The following is a 27,829-nucleotide window of genomic DNA, read 5'->3' as shown; positions in this document are numbered from 1 at the left end:
TATCAAGGTACCTGTTGTGTCACTTGACCTTTTCAATCTATAAAGATTGAATCTTTGAAAGAAAATAAGAGTTTTGAGTTAAACTTATTCGAGTTCCCTTAGACGTCACAAAGAGTATTTTAATGAGTAAAGATTGAATCTTTTAATGAAAATAGCTCAATTATGGTAGCTGCTATCACCGTCTATTCTGGTTGAGGTCATGTTATACATTGGATAGTTCCCTTAGGATGTATACAGATATAGTACTCAACTGATTCATAATGATTAATTTATTTGATTCTCTGATTTGGGTCATAGTAGAGAGGACTTGCTTGTGGGGTTGACCCACCATTGTTGTTATTTCAGGATACGGTCAGTACCCGTTCCAAGGTTGAGGTTTGTAGTGTGGGACCACCATCCGAACTCATCTACTCTTACGATCCAGTTCAGGGTAAAATTTTTATTTACTTTTGACGTTGAACTCTCAGGGTTATATTTAGGGATCCTTGACATAGGATTTCCAAGTTGTAATGAAGTGCGGTATTAAATAAAGGATGGATGGATGTTGTATTATTTAGTGTTCCTTTCATGTCTAAATTCTTTTATTATCATCATTTTGTATTCCATGCTTGTATATTGCCAATTGTTTTTGATATCCCTCATTTTTCGTGTATAAGCCTGATCAACTTATGCGTGGAAAATGTTGGGGGTGTTACAGAAAGTACCTCAATTAAGGTACCTGTTATGTCACTTGACCTATTTAATGCATAAAGATTGAATCTTTGAAAGAAAATGAGAGTTTTGAGTTAAACATATTCGAGTTCGCTTTGGAGTCACAAAGTGTGTTTTAATGAGTAAAGATTGAATCTTTGAATGAAAATAGCTCAATCAAGGTACCTGTTGTGTCACTTGACCTTTTCAATCTATAAAGATTGAATCTTTGAAAGAAAATAAGAGTTTTGAGTTAAACTTATTTGAGTTCCCTTAGACGTCACAAAGAGTATTTTCATGAGTAAAGATTGAATCTTTTAATGAAAATAGCTCAATTATGGTAGCTGTTATGTCACTTGACCTTTTTGACGCATAAAGATTGAATCTTTGAAAGAAAATGAGAGTTTTGAGTTACAGTTATTCGAGTTCCCTTTGACGTCACAAAGAGTGTTTTAATGAGTAAGAATTGAATATTTGAATGAAAATACCTCAATCAAGGTACCTGTTATGTCACTTGACCTTTTTAATACGGAAAGATTGAATCATTGAAAGAAAATGAGAGTTTTGAGTTAAACTTATTCGAGTTCCGTTTGACGTCACAAAGTGTGTTTTAATAAGTAGAGATTGAATCTTTGAATGAAAATACCTCAATTAGGGTACCTATTATGTCACTAGACTTTTTAAATATATAAGAATTAAATATTTGAAAGAAATTTAGAGTTTTGAGCTAAACTTATTCGAGTTCCCTTTGACGTCACAAAGAGTGTAATAATGAGTAAAGATTGAATGTTTGAACGAAAATACCTCAATCAAGATACCTGTTATGTTAGTTGACTTTTTTAATGTATAAAGACTAAATCCTTGAAAGAAAATGAGAGTTTTGAGTTAAATTTATTTGAGTTCCCTTCGACGTCACAAAGTGTGTTTTGATTAGTAAAGATATAATCTTTGAATGAAAATGCCTCAATCAAGATACCTGTCATGTCACGTGACCTTTTTAATGTATAAAGATTGAATCATTGAAGGAAAATGAGAGGCTTGAGTTAAACTTATGCGAGCTCCCTATGACGTCACAAAGAGTGTTTTAATAAGTAAAGATTGAATTCTTGAATAAAAATACCACAATAAGTTACCTGTTATGTCACTTGAACTTTTTAATGTATAAGGATTGAATCTTCGATAGAAATTGAGAGTTTTGAGTAAACTTATTCGGTTTCCCTTTGACGTCCCAAAGAGTGTTTTAATGAGCAAAGATTGAATCTTTGAATGAAAATACCTCAATCAACTTACCTGTTATGTTACTTGACCTTTTTAAAACATAAAGATTGAATCTTTGAAAGAAAGTGAGAGTTTTGAGTTAAACTTATTCGAGTTCCATTTCATATCACAAAGAGTGTTTTAATGAGTAGAGATTGAATCTTTGAATGAAAATACCCTAATTACGGTAACTATTATGTCACTCAACTTTTTTAAGGAATAAGGATTGAATCTTCGAAAGAAATTGAGAGTTTTGAGCTAAACTTATTCGAATTCCCTTTGACATCACAAAAAGTGTTTTAATGAGTAAAGATTGAATCTTTGAATGAAAATACCTCAATCAAGGCACCTTTTAAGTCACTAGACCTTTTTAGTGTATAAATATTGAATCTTGGAATAAAAATAAGAGTCGAGTTCCCTTTGACGTCACAAAAAGTGTTTGAATGAGTAAAGAGTGAATCTTTGCGTGAAAATACCTTAATCAAGGTACCTGTTATGCCACATGACCTTTTTGACGCGAAATGCTTGAATCTTTGAAAGAAAATCAGAGTTTTGAGTTTCAGTTAGTCGACTTCCCTTTGACGTCACAAAGAGTGTTTTAATGAGTAAAGATTGAATCTTTTAATGAAAATAGCTCAATCATGGTAGCTGTTATGTCGCTTGACCTTTTTGACGCATAAAGATTGAATCTTTGAAAGAAAATGAGAGTTTTGAGTTACAGTTATTCGAGTTCCCATTGACGTGACAAAGGGTGTTTTAATGAGTAAGGATTGAATATTTGAGTGAAAATACCTCAATCAAGGTACCTGTTATGTCACTTGACCTTTTTAATGCGGAAAGATTGAATCATTGAAAGAAAATGAAGTTTTGAGTTAAACTTATTCGAGTTCCGTTTGACGTCACAAAGAGTGTTTTAATGAGTAGAGACTGAATCTATGATTGAAAATACCTCAATTAGGGTACCTATTATGTCACTAGACTTTTTAAATGTATAAGAAATTAAATATTTGAAAGAAATTTAGAGTTTTGAGCTAAACTTATTCGAGTTCCCTTTGACGTCACAAAGAGTGTAATAGTGAGTAAAGATTGAATGTTTGAAAGAAAATACCTCAATCAAGATAACAGTTATGTCTGTAGACCTTTTTAATGTATAAAGACTGAATTTTTGAAAGAATATGAGAGTTTTGAGTTAAATTTATTCGAGTTACCTTTGACGTCACAAAGAGTGTTTTAATGAGTAAAGATATAATCTTTTAATGAAAATGCCTCAATCAAGGTACCTGTCTTGTTACGTGACCTTTTTAAGGTATAAAGATCGAATCATTGAAAGAAAATGAGAGGTTTGAGTTAAATTTATTCGTGTTCCCTTTAACATCACAAAGAGTGTTTGAATAAGTAAAGATTGAATTCTTGAATGAAAATACCTCAATCAGGGTACCTGTTATGTCACTAGAACTTTTTAACGTATAAAGATTGAATGTTTGACAGAAATTGAGAGTTTTGAGTTAAACTTATTCGGTTTCCCTTTGACATCCCAAAGAGTGTTTTAATGAGTAAAGATTGAATCTTTGAATGAAAATACCCCAATCAACTTACCTGTTATGTCACTTGACCATTTTAATGCGGAAGGATTGAATCATTGAAAGAAAATGAGAGTTTTGAGTTAAACTTATTCGAGTTCCGTTTGACGTCACAAAGAATGTTTTAATGAGTAGAGATTGAATCTTTGAATGAAAATGCCTCGATTGGGGTACCTATTATGTCACTAGGCTTTTTAAATGTATAAGAATTAAATATTTAAAAGAAATTTAGAGTTTTGAGCTAAACTTATTCGAGTTCCCTTTGACGTTACAAAGAGTGTAATAATGAGTAAAAATTAAATCTTTGAAAGAAAATACCTCAATCAAGATACCTGTTATGTTAGTAGACTTTTTTAATGTATAAAAACTGAATCCTTGAAAGAAAATGAGAGTTTTGAGTTAAATTTATTTAAGTTCCCTTAGACGTCACAAAGAGTGTTTTAATTAGTAAAGATATAATCTATGAATGAAAATACCTCAATCAAGGTACCTGTCATGTCTCGTGACCTCCTTAATGTATAAAGATTGAATCATTGAAGGAAAATGAGAGGCTTGAGTTAAACTTATGCGAGCTCCCTATGACGTCACAAAGAGTGTTTGAAAAAGTAAAGATTGAATTCTTGAATGAAAATACCATAATAAGTTACCTGTTTTGTCACTTGAACTTTTTAATGTATAAGGATTGAATCTTTGATAGAAATTGAGAGTTTTGAGTAAACTTATTCGGTTTCCCTTTGACGTCCCAAGAGTGTTTTAATGAGCAAAGATTGAATCTTTGAATGAAAATACCTCAATCAACTTACCTGTTATGTCACTTGACCTTTTTAATGCATAAAGATTGAATCGTTGAAAGAAAGTGAGAGTTTTGAGTTAAACTTATTCGAGTTCCATTTCATATCACAAAGAGTGTTTTAATGAGTAGAGATTGAATCTTTGAATGAAAATACCCTTATTATGGTAACTATTATGTCACTCAACTTTTTTAAGGTATAAGGATTGAATCTTCGAAAGAAATTGAGAGTTTTGAGCTAAACTTATTCGAATTCCCTTTGACGTCATAAAAAGTGTTTTAATGAGTAAAGATTGAATCTTTGAATGAAAATACCTCAATCAAGGCACCTTTTAAGTCACTAGACCTTTTTAGTGTATAAATATTGAATCTTGGAATAAAAATAAGAGTCGAGTTCCCTTGGACGACACAAAAAGTGTTTGAATGAGTAAAGAGTGAATCTTTGTGTGAAAATACCTCAATCAAGGTACCTGTTATGCCACTTGACCTTTTTGACGCGAAATGATTGAATCTTTGAAAGAAAATCAGAGTTTTGAGTCTCAGCTATTCGACTTCCCTTTGACGTCACAAAGAGTGTTTTAATGAGTAAAGATTGAATCTTTGAATGAAAGTACCTCAATCAAGGTACCTGTTATGTCACTTGACCTATTTAAAGCATAAAGATTGAATCTTTGAAAGAAAATGAGAGTTTTGAGTTAAACATATTCGAGTTCGTTTTGGAGTCACAAAGAGTGTTTTAATGAGTAAAGATTGAATCTGTGAATGAAAATAGCTCAATCAAGGTGCCTGTTGTGTCACTTGACCTTTTCAATGTATAAAGATTGAATCTTTGAAAGAAAATAAGAGTTTTGAGTTAAACTTATTCGAGTTTCCTTAGACTTCACAAAGAGTGTTTTAATGAGTAAAGATTGAATCTTTTAATGAAAATAGCTCAATCAGGGTAGCTGTTATGTCAGTTGACCTTTTTGACGCATAAAGATTGAATTTTTGAAAGAAAATGTGAGTTTTGAGTTACAGTTATTCGAGTTCCCGTTGACGTCGCAAAGAGTGTTTTAATGAGTAAGGATTGAATATTTGAAAGAAAATACCTCAATCAAGGTACCTGTTATGTCACTTGACCTTTTTAATGCGGAAAGATTGAATCATTGAAAGAAAATGAGAGTTTTGAGTTAAACTTATTCGAGTTCCGTTTGACATCACAAAGAGTGTTTTAATGAGTAGAGATTGAATCTTTGAATGAAAATACCTCAATTAGGGTACCTATTATGTCACTAGACTTTTTAAATGTATTAGAATTAAATATTTGAAAGAAATTTAGAGTTTGGAGCTAAACTTATTCGAGTTCCCTTTGACGTCACAAAGAGTGTAATAATGAGTAAAGATTGAATGTTTGAAAGAAAGTACCTCAATCAAGGTACCTGTTATGTCAGTAGACCTTTTTAATGTATAAAGACTGAATCTTTGAAAGAATATGAGAGTTTTGAGTTAAATTTATTCGAGTTACCTTTGACACCAAAAAGAGTGTTTTAATGAGTAAAGATATAATCTTTTAATGAAAATGCCTCAATCAAGGTACCTTTCTTGTCACGTGACTTTTTTAATGTATAAAGATTGAATCATTGAAAGAAAATGAGAGGTTTGAGTTAAATTTATTCGAGTTCCCTTTAACATCACAAAGAGTGTTTGAATAAGTAAAGATTGAATTCTTGAATGAAAATACCTCAATCAGGGTACATGTTATGTCACTAGAACTTTTTAACGTATAAAGATTGAATCTTTGACAGAAATTGAGAGTTTTGAGTTAAACTTATTCGGTTTCTCTTTGACGTCCCAAAGAGTGTTTTAATGCGTTAAGATTGAATCTTTGAATGAAAATACCTCAATCAACTTACCTGTTATGTCACTTGACCTTTTTAATGCGGAAAGATTGAATCATTGAAAGAAAATGAGGGTTTTGAGTTAAACTTATTCGAGTTCCATTTGACGTCACAAAGAATATTTTAATGAGTAGAGATTGAATTTTTGAATGAAATTGCCTCGATTGGGGTACCTATTATGTAAGGCCCCAATACATAATTATTTTTATTAGCATAATTTAATTTTTAGTAGACATAATTTATGGAATATTTTATGTAGTAGTTTGTATGATGAAGTTAATAGTTGGTGTAAAAACTTATTAAGCTGGTGGCAGCCCATGGTAAGAAAATAAGTAATAAGAAGAATACTATTGTTTTCTTTGATATAGTATGTGGGGCGTGGGTGTTAGTATGTGTGATACTATGAATTGTTGGGTTTGGTAATTGTAAAATAAAGTGGGTGCAAGTGATATTGAATGTCTATAATGATTAATATATAAAGAAGTTTCATATCTATTTTATTTATTATATACATTAAAGTTCCTTGGGAAATTTTATTAATTGAGTTAATGTTACATGTGTCATGCACTGAGATTATATGTGAATCTCATGTTAATAACTACATTTTTATTTCAGCACATCCAGGAAGTACTTAAGTATTTTTGTACTTATGTTGGGTATGTTATATACATGATATTGAAGCTTCGGTAATAAGTGTTTTTTTTTAGGGCTGCTGCTGGTGTATAAAATAGGAAAACATTGGCATGTTAAAGTTTTTTCTAGAAGCTTAGCATGAAGCGGTGGTAGGTGTATACCTGCACATAGGTGTGGCTGCCAGCACCACACACACACACAATACACCTATACACGTATGAGTTGAATAATTTAAAACAAGAGTTATATGGAGTCCGAAAAGGAAGAAGAAAATAGATAGAAACAGAGGAGAGTTTTCGCCATAGAAGAATAAAGGAAAAAGGAAGTGTAAGAAGAAAAGAGTATAGAAAGATAAGGATTTTCCTCTCTAAAGTGTTAGTAAACTCAAAGATAGGTGAGGGGTTGTAGAGTTTAAATTATATATTGAAAGTTTGTTATTTAATCTTTTAGTACTTAATTCAATAAACTGTGGCAGCATAGACACCATCTCTTTATTGTGAAGGGCTGCCTTATGTGAATTGTTATCATGATTATTTTAGTGTAATTATGAAGTTGGTGAGTAAAGGTTTATTATCGGAATTTTCTATAGTTGATATTAGAAGCTGTTCTTGAGGAAATTCTAATTGTTCAATTGTTCTAGTTCAATTGAGTTGTAAATTTCTTTTAAGTTATATATACCGTGCTGGGTAGTAAGTATTGTGTGGGAATTTAATCCAAATGGTTAAAATTGAAAATTTCCATTACAATTGTATAGAAAAGTTGAGATTTATAGGAAGGTGACAATAATTATTTATTTCTCTTTAGAAATGAATATAACATGGTTAAAATATTGTTCAGGCAAAGAGACGGAACGGACCACATTGACGATGCCGAAGGAAAAATAAATAATTGGAAAAGTAACCAAGGTGAGTGTATTCACTGAAAGTTTTACACTTGAATGTGTTAAATTGAAGTATTGAAGTCATTTATGTGAAATGAAGATGCATATATATATATATATATAAGGTCCATACTCTGGCCTGGAAATAGAGTACTTTAAATGAGGTCCATACTCTGGCCTGGAAAGAGAGTACCATATTTAAATAAGGTCCATACTCTGGCCTAGAAGGAGAGTACTATAATATATAAGGTCCATACTCTGGCCTAGAAAGAGAATACTATATTTTAATGCATGTAATATGTTAATGAAGTTTTATTGAAGCTATCAGATAATAGTTGTTTAAAATTACTCTAATGTAGTAGTGTTGCATTCACTGGGCTTTAAGCTCATTCCTTCCATATCTATATTTTTTTTAGGTACAAGGTTGGGTCGCTACTGCCAGGTCTAGAATTTTTGAGTGGGAATGGGAAAAAGAACAATGGAACGTCTTTTGTTTAATATGTAAATATTGTAATAGAATTTAATAGTATAAGTTGCCGTTAATATTTTTTGTTTGTTAGAATTTGCATAATAGGCCTATAGGTAGTTTTTGAATTGTAAACTGTTAAATAGGTGCTCTGATGTAGGATGACGTTATATTTGAAGGAGGTTAATGCAGATGGTTAGATGCATTCCAATTTATTCAATTTGTTTAATAATGTAAATTGGGTTGGGGTGTGTCAACTTTTGGTATCAGAGCCTAGGTTTTCTAGGTTCTGGAGGTCATAAGAGTCTAGACTGGCAGTGGCAGTAAGAAGTGTGTAGTAGAGTAATTTATTTGACTTAATTTTATACTAACAGATATAAGTGTTGATTATGTATTATATATATGTTGTTATATTTGAGATTCATTGCAGATAAAAAGAAATGGAAAGGGAAAGTGGTTATCATGGAACTGAGGGTGAAGCCACTTATGTTCCTGTTGAGGCTGAAGTAGAACAACCTATGCAGGGTGGTATGAGAAGAGAACAGGAGTGCTTAACTGGAATGCAGAAAATGGAAAAGGCTATAATAGACTTAGTAGAACAAAACAAACAATTTATGGCGAGTCAAATGATGATACAAGAAAGGCTGGAAAGGCAACAGAAATGGAAGAAAGGCTCTAATTATGAGAGGTTTATCAAGTTAACACCCCCAGAATTTTCAGGTACTACTAAACCAGAAGAAGCAGAGGGGTGGGTAAGAAGAATGGAATCGATATTTGCAGTGATGGGTGCAGCAGAAGACCAGAAGGTAAACTTAGCTACATTTATGTTCAAAAATGAAGCTAGTTATTGGTGGGACACGACAAAACATTTGTTGCTCACTCCAGGAGAGAAAGAGGTGATATTCTGGAATCCATTTGTTAAAGCTTTTTATGAGAAATATTTCCCTCCAATTTACAGAAAAGAGAAGGAACAAGAGTTTATTCTCCTAAAACAAGATAGAATGTCTGTGGTTGACTATGAAGTTAAGTTTACAGCTTTATCGAGGTTCGCACCCAAGTTTGTACAGAATGAAGAAGATAAATGTACAAAATTCCAGGATGGTTTAGAGGCGGCTATTAAGTCTAGAGTTTCAGTATTTGAGGAAACAGATTACAACAGACTTGTGAATAAAGCCATGATTGCCGAAAGGGATGTGAAAGAATTGCAAGAAAGAAGGGAATAATATAAAAGAAATAGATCTGAGCCGTCACAGTCAAGAGGAGGTGAAGGAATTGCAAGTCAGAAAAGTCAAAGGTCGCGGTATGGAAGGGGAAGGGGTGGTGAATCTCAAGGCCAGACATCAAGTATTGGAAGAGGTCAAGGGTTTTCCGAACAACAATTTGTAGAACAAGGTAGTTTTGGAGGATGTGGTACTGGCAGGGGGTGTTTTCAGTGCGGAAAGGAAGGTCACCAGAAGAAGGATTGTCCTATCTTGAAAGCAGAAGAGTGCTATCATTGCCATCAGCCGGGTCATCGGAAGAGAGATTGTCCTATGTTGACAGGAATGACCTCAGTGGGCAGTGTTGCTGGTTCTGGTAGAGGTTTTGCACAGGGGAACTCGTCAAGAGGAGGTAAGGGTGTTACAAGTGGTTCGCAAGCCCAGGGAAGAGTGTTTGCTATGACACTTTAGGATGCTCAAGCAACACCAGAAGTGGTGACAGGTACACTTTCTATTTTGGATAGAAATGTTACTATGCTTATTAATCCTGGCTCAACCCATTCATTTGTTGCATCATCTATTGCTGTGCATTTGGGTAGACCACTTTCATCATTAGATAGTAAATTGTTTATTTCTACACCAATGGGAGAAGTGGTAGTGGTTGCAAATGAATACCGGGATTGTGTGTTACAATTGGGAGATAGACAGTTAAAGGTAAATTTGATACCGTTGGGTATACCAGATTTTGATATCATTTTGGGTATGAATTGGCTATCGCGTATCATGCTTCAATAGACTGTTTTCGGAAAGAAGTTGTATTTCAGATACCAGGGGAGCCAGAATTTAGATTTACAGGAGAAAGAAATGTTATTCCAAACTGTCTCATTTCAGCTATACAAACTAGGAAGTTGTTGAAGAAAGGGTGTCAGGGTTTCTTGGCTTATGTGGTTAATACTGGAAATAAAGATATGACACTTGAAAATGTACTAGTGGTAAGGGAATTCACAGATGTGTTTCCAGAAGAATTACCAGGGTTGCCAGTGGACAGGGAAGTAGATTTTACCATTGAGTTGGTACCAGGAACAACTCCAATTTCTATTGCTCCGTATCGAATGGCACCGACAGAATTGAAAGAGTTGAAGATACAGTTGCAAGATTTACTAGATAAAGGCTTCATTCGGCCTCGTATTTCACCATGGGGTGCACCGGTGTTATTTGTTAAGAAGAAGGATGGTACTATGTGGTTGTGTAATGACTACAGACAGTTAAATAAAGTGACCATCAGAAACAAGTATCCATTGCCACGAATTGATGATCTGTTTGATCAGTTGCCAGGGGCAAAGGTGTTTTTTAAGATTGATTTGAGGTCAGGATATCACCAGTTGAAGGTAAATGATAGTGATATTTCGAAAACTGCTTTTCGAACTCGATATGGTCATTATGAGTTTTTGGTAATGCCTTTTGGGTTAACCAATGCTCCAGCGGTGTTTATGGATTTAATGAATCGAGTATTTCATCCGTATGTTGATTCTTTTGTTATTGTCTTCATCGATGATATTTTGATATATTCTCGGAGTGTGGATGAACATGAAAAGCATTTAAGAATTGTGTTACAGATGTTACGGGAAAAACAACTCTTTGCTAAGTTCAGCAAATGTGAGTTTTGGCTTGATAAAGTTATCTTTTTGGGGCATGTAGTATCTGGGGATGGTATTTATGTTGACCCATCAAAAGTGGAAGCAGTGGTGAAATGGGAAAGGCCTACCAATGTGACAAAAGTTAGAAGTTTTCTGGGATTAGCAGGTTATTACCGGAGGTTCATCCAAGGGTTTTCTAGTATCGCATTGCCATTGACAAAGTTGACCCGGAAAGAAGTAAAGTTTGTGTGGGGTGAGGAATGCCAAAGAAGTTTTGAAGAATTGAAGAAAAAGTTAATGTCCCAGTGTTAACTATTCCGTGTGGTGGTGAAGGTTTTGTGATTTACACTGATGCTTTACATCAGGGTCTGGAATGTGTTTTGATGCAAAATGGTAAAGTAATTGCATATGCTTCTAGACAATTGAAGAATCATGAATTGAATTATCCTACACATGACTTGGAGTTAGCTGCTATTGTTTTTGCTTTAAAATTGTGGAGGCATTATCTGTATGGTGAACTTTGTGAAATATTTACAGATCATCAGAGTTTGAAGTATTTGTTTACACAGAAGGATTTAAATTTGAGACAGAGGCGTTGGATGGAGTTAATCAAAGATTATGATTGTAATATCCACCATCATCCTGGAAAAGCCAATGTAGTAGTAGATGCCTTGAGTAGGAAGTCTTCAGGGAGACTATCTTGTGTACAGTGTGCACGGGTGGCAAATATTATGGAATTGAGACTGATGGGAGTTGAATTGACAGTTACTAACAAAGCAGCATTGTTTGCACATGTTACGGTGAGACCTTTGTCGCTGGATAGAATTAAAGAGCTGCAAATACATGACGTATTCCTGGATAAGAAAAGAAAAGAAGCTCAAGAAGGTATGCAAACTGAATTTATAGTTAGGGATGATGGGATTTTGTATTTTAAAAGTCGAATTTGTGTTCCAAATGATGTTTCCTTGAAGAAAGATATTTTAGATGAAGCCCACAGTTCTATATATGCTATGCATCCGGGGAGTACTAAAATGTACAAGGATTTGAAAGAATACTATTGGTGGAACAATATGAAGCATGAAATTGCAGAATTTGTAGCAAAGTGTTTGATATGTCAACGAGTGAAAGCTGAACATCAGAAACCAGTGGGGTTGTTGCAGCCATTACCAGTTCCACAGTGGAAATGGGAGCATGTAACCATGGATTTTGTGACGGGACTTCCAAGATCAAAATGAGGACATGACTCTATTTGGGTAATAGTTGATCGATTGACAAAATCAGCTCACTTTCTGGCAGTAAAAACTACTTATCTACAAAGGAATATGCTCGTTTGTATGTTGATGTGATCATATGTTTGCATGGGGCTCCAGTTTCTATTGTTTGTGACAGGGATCCGAAGTTCACTTCGAGATTTTGGTATAGTTTGCATGAAGCCATGAAAACTTCTCTGAAGTTCAGTACAGCTTTTCACCCGCAGACAGATGGGCAGTCAGAACGAACTATTCAGATTTTGGAAGATATGTTGAGAGCTTGTGTGTTGGATTTCAAAGGTAATTGGGATGATTATTTACCGTTGATTGAATTTGCCTATAATAATAGTTATCAGTCTACTATTGGAATGGCACCATATGAAGCTTTGTATGGGAGAAAATGTAGAACTCCATTGTGTTGGGATGAGGTGTGGGAAAGAAAGTTATTGGGTCCAGAATTGATTGAACTTACAACAGAAAAAGTGAAGATAACTCAGCAGCGTATGAAAGTGGCACAAGATAGACAGAAAAGTTATGTAGATGTGCGAAAAAGAAGAGATTTGGAATTTGAAGTTGGTGATTTTGTTTTTCTTCGTATTTCTCCTTGGAAAGGCATTATGAGGTTTTGGAAAGAAAGGTAAGTTAAGTCCCAGATACATTGGACCTTACAAGATTCTAGAACGAATAGGTGCAGTAGCGTATCGGTTGGAATTACCAAAAGAATTATCAAGATTGCATGATGTTTTCCATGTGTCTATGCTTCGAAAGTATATATCGGATCCATCTCATGTTTTAGTTGCAGAACCGATAAAGTTGAAGGAAGATTTGACTTATGTAGAGGAACCGGTACAAATTGTGGATCGCCGGGAGCAAGTGCTACAGAATAAAACTATATCACTGGTAAAGGTATAGTGGAGGGGTCATACGATTGAAGAAGCGACTTGGGAAAGTGAAGAAGTTATGCGAATGCAATATCCTCACTTATTTGGTATGTTTCTTGCATTTTAATTTCGAGGACGAAATTACTTAAGGGGGGAAGAATTGTAAGGCCCCAATACACAATTATTTTTATTAGCATAATTTAATTTTTAGTAGACATAATTTATGGAATATTTTATGTAGTAGTTTGTATGGTGAAGTTAATAGTTGGTGTAAAAACTTATTAAGTTGGTGGCAGCCCATGGTAAGAAAATAAGTAATAAGAAGAATACTATTGTTTTCATTGATATAGTATGTGGGGCGTGGGTGTTAGTATGTGTGATACTATGAATTGTTGGGTTTGGTAATTGTAAAATAAAGTGGGTGCAAGTGATATTGAATGTCTATAATGATTAATATATAAAGAAGTTTCATATCTATATTATTTATTATATACATTAAAGTTCCTTGGGAAATTTTATTAATTGAGTTAATGTTACATGTGTCATGCACTGAGATTATATGTGAATCTCATGTTAATAACTACATTTTTATTTCAGCACATCCAGGAAGTACTTAAGTATTTTGTACTTATGTTGGGTATGTTATATACATGATATTGAAGCTTCGGTAATAAGTGTTTTTTTTTAGGGCTGCTGCTGGTGTATAAAATAGGAAAACATTAGCATGTTAAAGTTTTTTCTAGAAGCTTAGCATGAAGCGGTGGTAGGTGTATACCTGCACATGGGTGTGGCTGCCAGCACCACACACATACACAATACACCTATACACGTATGAGTTGAATAATTTAAAACAAGAGTTATATGGAGTCCGTAAAGGAAGAAGAAAATAGATAGAAACAGAGGAGAGTTTTCGCCATAGAAGAACAAAGGAAAAAGGAAGTGTAAGAAGAAAGGAGTATAGAAAGAGAAGGATTTTCCTCTCTAAAGTGTTAGTAAACTCAAAGATAGGTGAGGGGTTGTAGAGTTTAAATTATATATTGAAAGTTTGTTATTTAATCTTTTAGTACTTAATTCAATTAACACCATCTCTTTATTGTGAAAGGCTGCCTTATGTGAATTGTTATCATGATTATTTTAGTGTAATTATGAAGTTGGTGAGTAAAGGTTTATTATCGGAATTTTCTATAGTTGATATTAGAAGCTGTTCTTGAGGAAATTCTAATTGTTCAATTGTTCTAGGTCAATTGAGTTGTAAATTTCTTTTAAGTTATATATACCGTGCTGGGTAGTAAGTATTGTGTGGGAATTTAATCCAAATGGTTAAAATTGAAAATTTCCATTACAATTGTATAGAAAAGTTGAGATTTATAGGAAGGTGACAATAATTATTTATTTCTCTTTAGAAATGAATATAACATGGTTATAATATTGTTCAGGCAAAGAGACGGAACGTTTTACACTTGAATGTGTTAAATTGGAAAAGTAACCAAGGTGAGTGTATTCACTGAAAGTTTTACACTTGAATGTGTTAAATTGAAGTATTGAAGTCATTTATATGAAATGAAGATGCATATATATATATATATATAAGGTCCATACTCTGGCCTGGAAATAGAGTACTTTAAATGAGGTCCATACTCTGGCCTGGAAAGAGAGTACCATATTTAAATAAGGTCCAAACTCTGGCCTAGAAGGAGAGTAGTATAATATATAAGGTCCATACTCTGGCCTAGAAAGAGAGTACTATATTTTAATGCATGTAATATGTTAATGAAGTTTTATTGAAGCTATCAGATAATAGTTGTTTAAAATTACTCTGATGTAGTAGTGTTGCATTCACTGGGCTTTAAGCTCACTCCTTCCATATCTATATTTTTTTCAGGTACAAGGTTGGGTCCCTACTGCCAGGTCTAGAATTTTTGAGTGGGAATGGGAAAAAGAACAATGTAACGTCTTTTGTTTAATATGTAAATATTGTAATAGAATTTAATAGTATAAGTTGCTGTTAATATTTTTTGTTTGTCAGAATTTGCATAACAGGCCTATAGGTAGTTTTTGAATTGTAAACTGTTAAACAGGTGCTCTGATGTAGGATGACATTATATTTCAAGGAGGTTAATGCAGATGGTTAGATGCATTCCAATTTATTCAATTTGTTTAATAATGTAAATTGGGTTGGGGTGTGTCAAATTATGTCACTAGGCTTTTTAAATGTATAAGAATTAAATATTTAAAAGAAATTTAGAGTTTTGAGCTAAACTTATTCGAGTACCCTTTGACGTCACAAAGAGTGTAATAATGAGTAAAGATTAAATCTTTGAAAGAAAATACCTCAATGAAGGTACCTGTTATGCCAGTAGACCATTTTAATGTTCAAAGACTGAATCCTTGAAAGAAAATGAGAGTTTTGAGTTAAATTTATTTGAGTTCCCTTCGACGTCACAAAGAGTGTTTTAATTAGTAAAGATATAATCATTGAATAAAAATAACTTAATCAAGGTACCTGTCATGTCACGTGGCCTTTTTAATGTATAAAGATTGAATAATTGAAGGAAAATGAGAGTCTTGAGTTAAACTTATGCGAGCTCCCTATGACGTTACAAAGAGTGTTTGAATAAGTAAAGATTGAATTTTTGAATGAAAATACCACAATTAGGTACCTGTTATGTCGCTTGAACTTTTTAATGTATAAGGATTGAATCTTTGATAGAAATTGAGAGTTTTAAGTTAAATTTATTCGGTTTCCCTTGGACGTCCCAAAGAGTGTTTTAATGAGCAAAGATTGAATCTTTGAATGAAAATACCTCAATCAACTTACCTGTTATGTCACTTGACCTTTTTAATGCATAAAGATTGAATCTTTGAAAGAAAGTGAGAGTTTTGAGTTAAACTTATTCGAGTTCCATTTCATATCACAAAAAGTGTTTTAATGAGTAAAGATTGAATCTTTGAATGAAAATACCCTAATTATGGTAACTATTATGTCACTCGACTTTTTTAAGGTATAAGGATTAAATCTTCAAAAGAAATTGAAAGTTTTGAGTGAAACTTATTCGAATTCCCTTTGTCATCACAAAGAGTGTGTTAATGAGTAAAGATTGAATCTTTGAATGAAAATACCTCAATCAAGGCACCTGTTAAGTCACTAGACCTTTTTAGTGTATAAATATTGAATCATGGAATAAAAATAAGAGTCGAGTTCCCTTTGATGTCACAAAAAGTGTTTGAATGAGTAAAGTGTGAATCTTTGTGTGAAAATACCTCAATCAAGGTACCTGTTATGCCACTTGACCTTTTTGACGCGAATGATTGAATCTTTGAAAGAAAATCAGAGTTTTGAGTTTCAGTTATTCGACTTCCCTTTGGCGTCACAAAGAGTGTTTTAATGAGTAAAGATTGAATCTTTGAATGAAAGTACCTCAATCAAGGTACCTGTTATTTGACTTGACCTATTTAATGCATAAAGATTGAATCTTTGAAAGAAAATAAGAGTTTTGAGTTAAACATATTCGAGTTCGCTTTGGAGTCACAAAGAGTGTTTTAATGAGTAAAGATTGAATCTTTGAATGAAAATAGCTCAATCAAGGTGCTTGTTGTGTAACTTGACCTTTTCAATGTATAAAGATTGAATCTTTGAAAGAAAATAAGAGTTTTGAGTTAAACTTATTCGAGTTTCCTTAGACGTCACAAAGAGTGTTTTAATAAGTAAAGATTGAATCTTTTAATGAAAATAGCTCAATCAGGGTAGCTGTTATGTCACTTGACCTTTTTGACGCATAAAGATTGAATCTTTGAAAGAAAATGAGAGTTTTGAGTTACAGTTATTCGAGTTCCCTTTGACGTCACAAAGAGTGTTTTAATGAGTAAGGATTGAATATTTGAATGAAAATACCTCAATCAAGGTACCTGTTATGTCACTTGACCTTTTTAATGCGGAAAGATTGAATCATTGAAAGAAAGTGAGAGTTTTGAGTTAAACTTATTCGAGTTCCGTTTGACGTCACAAAGAGTGTTTTAATGAGTAGAGATTGAATCTTTGAATGAAAAGACCTCAATTAGGGTACCTATTATGTCACTAGAGTTTTTAAATGTATAAGAATTAAATATTTGAAAGAAATTTAGAGTTTTGAGCAAAACTTATTCGAGTTCCCTTTGACGTCACAAAGAGTGTAATAATGAGTAAAGATTGAATGTTTGAAAGAAAATACCTCAATCAAGGTACCTGTAGTGTCAGTAGACCTTTTTAATGTATAAAGACTGAATCTTTGAAAGAATACGAGAGTTTTGAGTTAAATTTATTCGAGTTACCTTTGACGTAACAAAGAGTGTTTTAATGAGTGAAGATATAATCTTTTAATGAAAATGCCTCAATCAAGGTACTTGTCTTGTCACGTGACCTATTTAATGTATAAAGATTGAATCATTGAAAGAAAATGAGAGGTTTGAGTTAAATTTATTCGAGTTCCCTTTAACATCACAAAGAGTGTTTGAATAAGTAAAGATTGAATTCTTGAATGAAAATACCTCAATCAGGGTACATGTTATGTCACTAGAACTTTTTAACGTATAAAGATTGAATCTTTGACAGAAATTGAGAGTTTTGAGTTAAACTTATTCGGTTTCCCTTTGACGTCCCAAAGAGTGTTTTAATGAGTAAAGATTGAATCTTTGAATGAAAATACCTCAATCAACTTACCTGTTATGTCACTTGACCTTTTTAATGCGGAAAGATTGAATCATTGAAAGAAAATGTGGGTTTGGAGTTAAACTTTTTGGAGTTCCGTTTGACGTCACAAAGAATGTTTTAATGAGTAGAGATTGAATCTTTGAATGAAAATGCCTCGATTGGGGTACCTATTATGTCACTAGGCTTTTTAAATGTATAAGAATTAAATATTTAAAAGAAATTTAGAGTTTTGAGCTAAACTTATTCGAGTTTCCTTTGACGTCACAAAGAGTGTAATAATGAGTAAAGATTAAATTTTTGAAAGAAAATACCTCAATCAAGGTACCTGTTATGTCAGTAGACCTTTTTAAAGTATAAAATCTGAATCCTTGAAAGAAAATGAGAGTTTTGAGTTAAATATATTTGAGTTCCCTTCGACGTCACAAAGAGTGTTTTAATGAGTAAAGATATAATCTTTGAATGAAAATACCTCAATCAAGGTACCTGTCATGCCACGTGACCTTTTTAATGTATAAAGATTGAATCATTGAAGGAAAATGAGAGGCATGAGTTAAACTAATGTGAGTTCCCTAGGACGTCAGAAAGAGTGTTTCAATAAGTAAAGATTGAATTCTTGAATGAAAATACCACAATCAGGTACCTGTTATGTCACTTGAACTTTTTAATGTATAAGGATTGAATCTTTGATACAAATTGAGAGTTTTGAGTTAAACTTATTCGGTTTCCCTTTGACGTCCCAAAGAGTGTTTTAATGAGCAAAGATTGAATCTTTGAATGAAAATACCTCAATCAACTTACCTGTTATGTCACTTGATCTTTTTAATGCATAAAGATTGAATCTTTGAAAGAAACTGAGAGTTTTGAGTTAAACTTATTCGAGTTCTGTTTCATATCACAAAGAGTGTTTTAATGAGTAGAGATTGAATCTTTGAATGAAAATACCCTAATTATGGTAACTATTATGTCACTCGACTTTTTTAAGGTATAAGGATTGAATCTTCGAAAGAAATTGAGGGTTTTGAGCTAAACTTATTTGAATTCCCTTTGACGTCACAAAGAGTGTTTTAATGAGTAAAGATTGAATCTATGAATGAAAATACCTCAATCAAGGCACCTGTTAAGTCACTAGACCTTTTTAGTGTATAAATATTGAATCTTGGAATAAAAATAAGAGTCGAGTTCCCTTTGACGTTACAAAAAGTGTTTGAATGAGTAAAGAGTGAATCTTTGTGTGAAAATACCTCAATCAAGGTACCTGTTATGTCACTTGACCTTTTTGACGCGTAAGGATTGAATCTTTGAAAGAAAATCGGAGTTTTGAGTCTCAGTTATTCGACTTCCCTTTGACGTCACAAAGAGTGTTTTAATGAGTAAAGATTCAATCTTTGAATGAAAGTACCTCAATCAAGGTACCTGTTATGTCACTTGACCTATTTAATGCATAAAGATTGAATCTTTGAAAGAAAATGAGAGTTTTGTGTTAAACATATTCGAGTTCACTTTGGAGTCACAAAGGGTGTTTTATTGAGTAAAGATTGAATCTTTGAATGAAAATAGCTCAATCAAGGTGTCTGTTGTGTCACTTGACCTTTTCAATGTATAAAGATTGAATCTGTGAAAGAAAATAAGAGTTTTGAGTTAAACTTATTCGAGTTACCTTAGACGTCACAAAGAGTGTTTTAATGAGTAAAGATTGAATCTTTTAATGAAAATAGCTCAATCAGGGTAGCAGTTATGTCACTTGACCTTTTTGACGCATAAAGATTGAATCTTTGAAAGAAAATGAGAGTTTTGAGTTACAGTTATTCAAATTCCCTTTGACGTCACAAAGAGTGTTTTAATGAGTAAGGATTGAATATTTGAATGAAAATACCCCAATCAAGGTACCTGTTATGTCACTTGACCTTTTTAATGCGGAAAGATTGAATCATTGAAAGAAAATGAGAGTTTTGAGTTAAACTAATTCAAGTTCCGTTTGACGTCACAAAGAGTGTTTTAATGAGTAGAGATTGAATCTTTGAATGAAAATACCTCAATTAGGGTACCTATTATGTCACTAGACTTTTTAAATGTATAAGAATTAAATATTTGAAAGAAATTTAGAGTTTTGAGCAAAACTTATTCGAGTTCCCTTTGACGTCACAAAGAGTGTAATAATGAGTAAAGATTAAATGTTTGAAAGAAAATACCTCAATCAAGGTACATGTTATGTCAGTAGACCTTTTTAATGTATAAAGACTGAATCTTTGAAAGAATATGAGAGTTTTGAGTTAAATTTATTCGAGTTACCGTTGACGTCATAAAGAGTGTTTGAATGAGTAAAGATATAATCTTTTAATGAAAATGTCTCAATCAAGGTACCTGTCGTGTCACGTGACCTTTTTAATGTATAAAGATTGAATCATTGAAAGAAATGAGAGGTTTGAGTTATATTTATTCGAGTTTCCTTTAACATCACAAAGAGTGTTTGAATAAGTAAAGATTGAATTCTTGAATGAAAATACCTCAATCAGGGTACATGTTATGTCACTAGAACTTTTTAACGTATAAAGATTGAATCTTTGACAGAAATTGAGAGTTTTGAGTTAAACTTATTAGGTTTCCCTTTGACGTCCCAAAGAGTGTTTTAATGAGTAAAGATTAAATCTTTGAATGAAAATACCTCAATCAACTTTCCTGTTATGTCACTTGACCTTTTTAATGCGGAAAGATTGAATCATTGAAAGAAAATGAGGGTTTTGAGTTAAACTTATTCGAGTTCCATTTGACGTCACAAAAAATGTTTTAATGAGTAGAGATTGAATCTTTGAATGAAAATGCTCGATTGGGGTACCTATTATGTCACTAGGCTTTTTAAATGTATAAGAATTAAATATTTAAAAGAAATTTCGAGTTTTAAGCTAAACTTATTCGAGTTCCCTTTGACGTCACAAAGAGTGTAATAATGAGTAAAGATTAAATCTTTGAAAGAAATACCTCAATCAAGATACCTGTTATGTCAGTAGACCTTTTTAATGTATAAAGATTGAATCCTTGATAGAAAATGAGAGTTTTGAGTTAAATTTATTTGAGTTCCCTTTGACGTCACAAAGAGTGTTTTAATGAGTAAAGATAGAATCTTTGAATGAAAATACCTCAATCAAGGCACCTGTTAAGTCATTAGACCTTTTTAGTGTATAAATATTGAATCTTGGAATAAAAATAACAATCGAGTTCCCTTTGACGTCACAAAAAGTGTTTGAATGAGTAAAGAGTGAATCTTTGTGTGAAAATACCTCAATCAAGGTACCTGTTATGCTACTTGACCTTTTTGACGCGTAATGATTGAATCTTTGAAAGAAAATCGGAGTTTTGAGTTTCAGTTATTCGACTTCCCTTTGACGTCACAAAGAGTGTTTTAATGAGTAAAGATTGAATCTTTGAATGAAAGTACCTCAATCAAGGTACCTGTTATGTCACTTGACCTATTTAATGCATAAAGATTGAATTTTGAAAGAAAATGAGAGTTTTGAGTTAAACATATTCGAGTTGCTTTGGAGTCACAAAGTGTGTTTTAATGAGTAAAGATTGAATCTTTGAATGAAAATAGCTCAATCAAGGTGCCTGTTGTGTCACTTGACCTTTTCAATGTATAAAGATTGAATCTTTGAAAGAAAATAAGAGTTTTGAGTTAAACTTATTCGAGTTCCCTTAGACGTCACAAAGAGTGTTTTAATGAGTAAAGATTGAATCTTTTAATGAAAATAGCTCAATCAGGGTAGCTGTTATGTCACTTGACCTTTTTGACGCATAAAGATTGAATCTTTGAAAAAAAATGAGAGTTTTGAGTTACAGTTATGTCGAGTTCCCTTTGACGTCACAAAGAGTGTTTTAATGAGTAAGGATTGAATATTTGAATGAAAATACCTCAATCAAGGTACCTGTTATGTCACTTGACCGTTTTAATGCGGAAAGATTGAATCATTGAAAGAAAATGAGAGTTTTGATTTAAACTTATTCGAGTTCCGTTTGACGTCACAAAGAGTGTTTTAATGAGTAAAGATTAAATCTTTGAAAGAAAATACCTCAATCAAGATAGCTGGTATGTCAGTAAACCTTTTTAATGTATAAAGACTGAATCCTTGAGGGAAAATGAGAGTTTTGAGTTAAATTTATTTGAGTTCCCTTCGACGTCACAAAGAGTGTTTTAATGAGTAAAGATATATAATCTTTGAATGAAAATACCTCAATCACGGCACCTGTTAAGTCACTAGACCTTTTTAGTGTATAAATATTGAATCTTAGAATAAAAATAAGAGTCGAGTTCCCTTTGACGTCACAAAAAGTGTTTGAATGAGTAAAGAGTGAATCTTTGTGTGAAAATACCTCAATTAAGGTACCTGTTATGCCACTTGACATTTTTGACGCGTAATGATTGAATCTTTGAAAGAAAATCGGAGTTTTGAGTTTCAGTTATTTAACTTCCCTATGACGTCACAAAGAGTGTTTCATTGAGTAATGATTGAATCTTTGAATGAAAGTACCTCAATCAAGGTACCTGTTATGTCATATCCAGAATTTTATTAACTCTTTAATTACTGAGCTTGTTAATATGTGTTTGAGTTTAAATATTTATATTTAATTGCGTTGGAAAACAAGATAAGAAATTTCATTTTTATAAACAATTAATTTCAAGTATAAAAATTGTTCACCAATGCATGGTATATGGTACCTAGAAGTGTTTGCACATGTTTGTTATATAGTTATGTGTATGGTGTCAATTACAAATTTTTGAAGTGGTGGCAGGTAGTGGGAAGGAAAGAAAAAATATATATATATTAAATGAACAAGGTGTGTATATTGAAGTCAATGTGTTATGTCGTGGGTGTGTTTGTGCTAGAAGTTTCTGCTGGTAGCCCATATACATAGAATTATATTAGTTACAAGCTTTAAAGTTGGTAAGGTAAATTGGTGGGCCCAATTGAAAACCATGCCTATGTATATCCTTAAGTAGTGCATAGATAAAAGCTTAATTAAAAAGGTGTACTAGCTGCCAGTGTATATTTATATCCAGACTACTCACTTAATCACACACACATGGTCATTGTTCAGGTGTATATATATTTCGTGTGGAGGTTTGTTGTGGACCGCTGGAACACCCTACTGATCTATGTGAGTTGATTAAAATAAAAATAAAAAGGAAGCCATTATTTTATTTTTAGGTGTTGCCAGCACAAACCATCAGTGTCTATACACTTAACACGTTGCAAAGAGCCTTTAAGGGGCCTTTTGAACCGAAGCAAGAAGGAGAGTTTTCGCCATAGAAGAACAAAGGAAAAATGAAGTGTAAGAAGAAAGGAGTATAGAAAGAGAAGGATTTTCCTCTCTAAAGTGTTAGTAAACTCAAAGATAGGTGAGGGGTTGTAGAGTTTAAATTATATATTGAAAGTTTGTTATTTAATCTTTTAGTACTTAATTCAATTAACTGTGGCAGCATAGACACCATCTCTTTATTGTGAAAGGCTGCCTTATGTGAATTGTTATCATGATTATTTTAGTGTAATTGTGAAGTTGGTGAGTAAAGGTTTATTATCGGAATTTTCTATAGTTGATATTAGAAGCTGTTCTTGAGGAAATTCTAATTGTTCAATTGTTCTAGTTCAATTGAGTTGTAAATTTCTTTTAAGTTATATATACCATGCTGGGTAGTAAGTATTGTGTGGGAATTTAATCCAAATGGTTAAAATTGGAAATTTCCATTACAATTGTATAGAAAAGTTGAGATTTATAGGAAGGTGACAATAATTATTTATTTCTCTTTAGAAATGAATATAACATGGTTATAATATTGTTCAGGCAAAGAGACGGAACGGACCACATCGACGGTGCCGAAGGAAAAATAAATAATTGGAAAAGTAATCAAGGTGAGTGTACTCACTGGAAGTTTATACTTGGATGTATTTAATTGAAGTATTGAAACTGTTTATGTGAAATGAAGATGAATATATATAACTTGATTATATTATATAAGGTCCATACTCTGGCCTGGAAGGAGAGTACTATATTAAATAAGGTCCATACTCTGGCCACGAAGGAGAGTACTATATTTAAATAAGGTCCATACTCTGGCCTAGAAAGAGAGTACTATATTATATAAGGTTCATACTCTGGCCTAGAAGGAGAGTACTATATTTTAAAGTATGTAATATGTTAATGAAGTGTAATTGAAGCAATTAGATAATATCTGTTTATATTACTCTGATGTAGTAGTGTTGCATTCACTGGGCTTTAAGCTCACTCCTTCCATATTTATATTTTTCAGGTATCAGTTTGGGTTGCTACTGCCAAGTCTAGAATCTTATGTGTAAATGGGGAAAAGAACAATGGAACGTCTTTTGTGTAAAATGTAAATATTGTAGTAGACCTTAATATTGTGACTTGTAGTTACTTGTTTAGTTTTTAGAACTTAAAAGGTGGATTTATAGTTTATGTTTTTATTGTAAACTATTAAACAGGTATATTGATGTAGGATGATGTTATGTTTGAATGAGGTTAATGCAGATGGTTAGATGCATCCCAAGTTGTTCAATTTATTTAAAAATGTAAATTGGGTTGGGATGTGACAACTTTGGGTATCAGAGCCTAGGTTTTCTAGGTTCTGGAGGTCATAAGAGTCTAGACTGGCAGTGGCAGTAAGAAGTGTGTAGTAGAGTCATTTATTTGACTTAATTTTATACTAACAAATAGAAGTGGTGATTATGTATCATATATATGTTGTTATATTTGAGATTCATTGCAGATAAAAAGAAATGGAAAGGGAAAGTGGTTATCATGGAACTGAGGGTGAAGCCACTTATGTTCCTGTTGAGGCTGAAGTAGAACAACCTATGCAGGGTGGTATGAGAAGAGAATAGGAGTGCTTAACTGGTATGCAAAAAATGAAAAAGGCTATAATAGACTTGGCAGAACAAAACAAACTATTTATGGCGAGTCAAATGATGATACAAGAAAGGCTAGAAAGACAACAGAAATGGAAGAAAGGCTCTGATTATGAGAGGTTTATCAAGTTAACACCCCCAGAATTTTCAGGTACTACCAAACCAGAAGAAGCAGAGTGGTAGGTAAAAAGAATGGAATCGATATTTGCAGTGATAGGTGCAGCAGAAGACCAGAAGGTAAACTTAGCTACATTTATGTTCAAAAATGAAGCTAGTTATTGGTGGGACACGACAAAACATTTGTTGCTCACTCCAGGAGAGAAAGAGGTGATATTCGGGAATCCATTTGTTAAAGCTTTTTATGAGAAATATTTCCCTCCAATTTACAGAAAAGAGAAGGAACGGGAGTTTATTCTCCTAAAACAAGATAGAATGTCTGTGGTTGATTATGAAGTTAAGTTTACAGCTTTATCGAGGTTCGCACCCAAGTTTGTACAGAATGAAGAAGATAAATGTACAAAATTCCAGGATGGTTTAGAGGCGACTATTAAGTCTAGAGTTTCAGTGTTTGAGGAAACAGATTATAACAGACTTGTGAATATAGCCATGATTGCCGAAAGGGATGTGAAAGAATTGCAAGAAAGAAGGGTACAATACAAAAGAAATAGATCTGAGCCGTCACAGTCAAGAGGAGGTGAAGGAATTGCAAGTCAGAAAAGTCAAAGGTCGCGGTATGGAAGGGGAAGGGGTGGTGAATCTCAAGGCCAGACATCAAGTATTAGAAGAGGTCAAGGGCTTTCCGAACAACAATCTGTACAACAAGGTAGTTTTGGAGGACGTGGTACTGGCAGGGGGTGTTTTCAGTGCGGAAGGGAAGGTCACCAGAAGAAGGATTGTCCTATCTTGAAAGCAGAAGAGTGCTATCATTGCCATCAGCCGAGTCATCGGAAGAGAGATTGTCCTATGTTGACAGGAATGACATCAGTGGGCAGTGTTCCTGGTTCTGGTAAAGGTTTTGCACAAGGGAACTCGTCAAGAGGAGGTAAGGGTGTTACAAGTGGTTCGCAAGCCCAGGGAAGAGTGTTTGCTATGACACTTCAGGATGCTCAAGCAACACCAGAAGTGGTGACTGGTACACTTTCTATTTTGGATAGAAATGTTACTGTGCTTATTGATCCTAGCTCAACCCATTCATTTGTTGCATCATCTATTGCTATGCATTTGGGTAGACCACTTTCATTATTAGATAGTAAATTATTTATTTCTACACCAATGGGAGAAGTGGTAGTGGTTGCAAATGAATACCGGGATTGTGTGTTACAATTGGGAGATAGACAGTTAAAGGTAAATTTGATACCGCTAGGTATACCAGATTTTGATATCAGTTTGGGTATGAATTGGCTGTCTGCGTATCATGCTTCAATAGACTGTTTTCAGAAAGAAGTTGTATTTCAGGTACCAGGGGAGCCAGAATTTAGATTTACCGGGGAAAGAAATGTTATTCCAAACTCTCTCATTTCAGCTATACAAACCAGAAAGTTGTTGAAGAAAGGGTGTCAGGGTTACTTGGCTTATGTGATTGATCCTGAAAATAAAGATATGACACTTGAAAATGTACCAGTGGTAAGGGAATTCATAGATGTGTTTCCAGAAGAATTACCAGGGTTGCCAGTAGACAGGGAGGTAGATTTGACCATTGAGTTGGTACCAGGAACAACTCCAATTTCTATTGCTCCGTATCTAATGGCACCGACAGAATTGAAAGAGTTGAAGATACAGTTGCAAGATTTACTAGATAAAGGCTTCATTCGACCTAGTATTTCACCGTGGGGTGCACCGGTGTTATTTGTTAAGAAGAAGGATGGTACTATGCGGTTGTGTATTGACTACAAACAGTTAAATAAAGTGACCATCAGAAACAAGTATCCATTGCCACGAATTGATGATCTGTTTGATCAGTTGCCAGGGGCAAAGGTGTTTTCTAAGATTGATTTGAGGTCAGGATATCACCAGTTGAAGGTAAATGATAGTGATATTTCAAAAACTGCTTTTCGAACTCGATATGGTCATTATGAGTTTTTGGTAATGCCTTTTGGGTTAACCAATGCTCCAGCGGTGTTTATGGATTTAATGAATCGAGTATTTCATCCGTATGTTGATTCTTTTGTTATTGTCTTCATCGATGATATTTTGATATATTCTCGGAGTGTGGATGAACATGAAAAGCATTTAAGAATTGTGTTACAGATGTTACGGGAAAAACAACTCTTTGCTAAGTTCAGCAAATGTGAGTTTTGGCTTGATAAAGTTGTCTTTTTGGGGCATGTAGTATCTGGGGATGGTATTTATGTTGACCCATCAAAAGTGGAAGCAGTGGTGAAATGGGAAAGGCCTACCAATGTGACAGAAGTCAGAAGTTTTTTGAGATTAGCAGGTTATTACCGGAGGTTCATCCAAGGGTTTTCTAGTATCGCATTGCCATTGACAAAGTTGACCCGGAAAGAAGTAAAGTTTGTGTGGGGTGAGGAATGCCAAAGAAGTTTTGAAGAATTGAAGAAAAAGTTAACGTCAGCCCCAGTGTTAACTATTCCGTGTGGTGGTGAAGGTTTTGTGATTTACACTGATGCTTCACATCAAGGTCTGGGATGTGTTTTGATGCAAAATGGTAAAGTAATTGCATATGTTTCTAGACAATTGAAGAATCATGAATTGAATTATCCTACACATGACTTAGAGTTAGCTGCTATTGTTTTTGCTTTAAAATTGTGGAGGCATTATCTGTATGGTGAACTTTATGAAATATTTACAGATCATCAGAGTTTGAAGTATTTGTTTACACAGAAGGATTTAAATTTGAGACAGAGGCGTTGGATGGAGTTAATCAAAGATTATGATTGTAATATCCAACATCATCCTGGAAAAGCCAATGTAGTAGCAGATGCCTTGAGTTCTTGTCTTCAGGGAGAATATCTTGTGTACAGTGTGCACGGGTGGCAAATATTATGGAATTGAGACTGATGGGAGTTGAATTAACAGTTACTAACAAAGGAGCATTGTTTGCACATGTTACGGTGAGACCTTTGTT

At 33.5% G+C, this 27,829-nt stretch overlaps 1 protein-coding gene across 1 annotated transcript; it reads left to right on the top strand.

Annotated features, from left to right (window-relative positions):
* The first annotated feature begins 24,936 nt into the window (after window positions 1–24,936).
* On the top strand, window positions 24,937–26,431 carry LOC132296592 (uncharacterized). The gene is made up of 2 exons (XM_059794778.1): window positions 24,937–26,367; window positions 26,420–26,431. The coding sequence occupies exons 1-2, from the start codon at window positions 24,937–24,939 to the stop codon at window positions 26,429–26,431; spliced, it is 1,443 nt and encodes a 480-aa protein (XP_059650761.1).
* The last annotated feature ends 1,398 nt before the right edge of the window (window positions 26,432–27,829 follow it).

This window comes from Cornus florida, unplaced genomic scaffold (assembly GCF_030987335.1).
Source record: "Cornus florida cultivar Cherokee Brave unplaced genomic scaffold, ASM3098733v1 CherokeeBrave_3.0.0_Hap2_Chr02, whole genome shotgun sequence".
Lineage (NCBI taxonomy): Eukaryota > Viridiplantae > Streptophyta > Magnoliopsida > Cornales > Cornaceae > Cornus > Cornus florida.
Note: the sequence above shows the minus strand (reverse complement) of the source record. Positions and strands in the feature narration are given on the sequence as shown.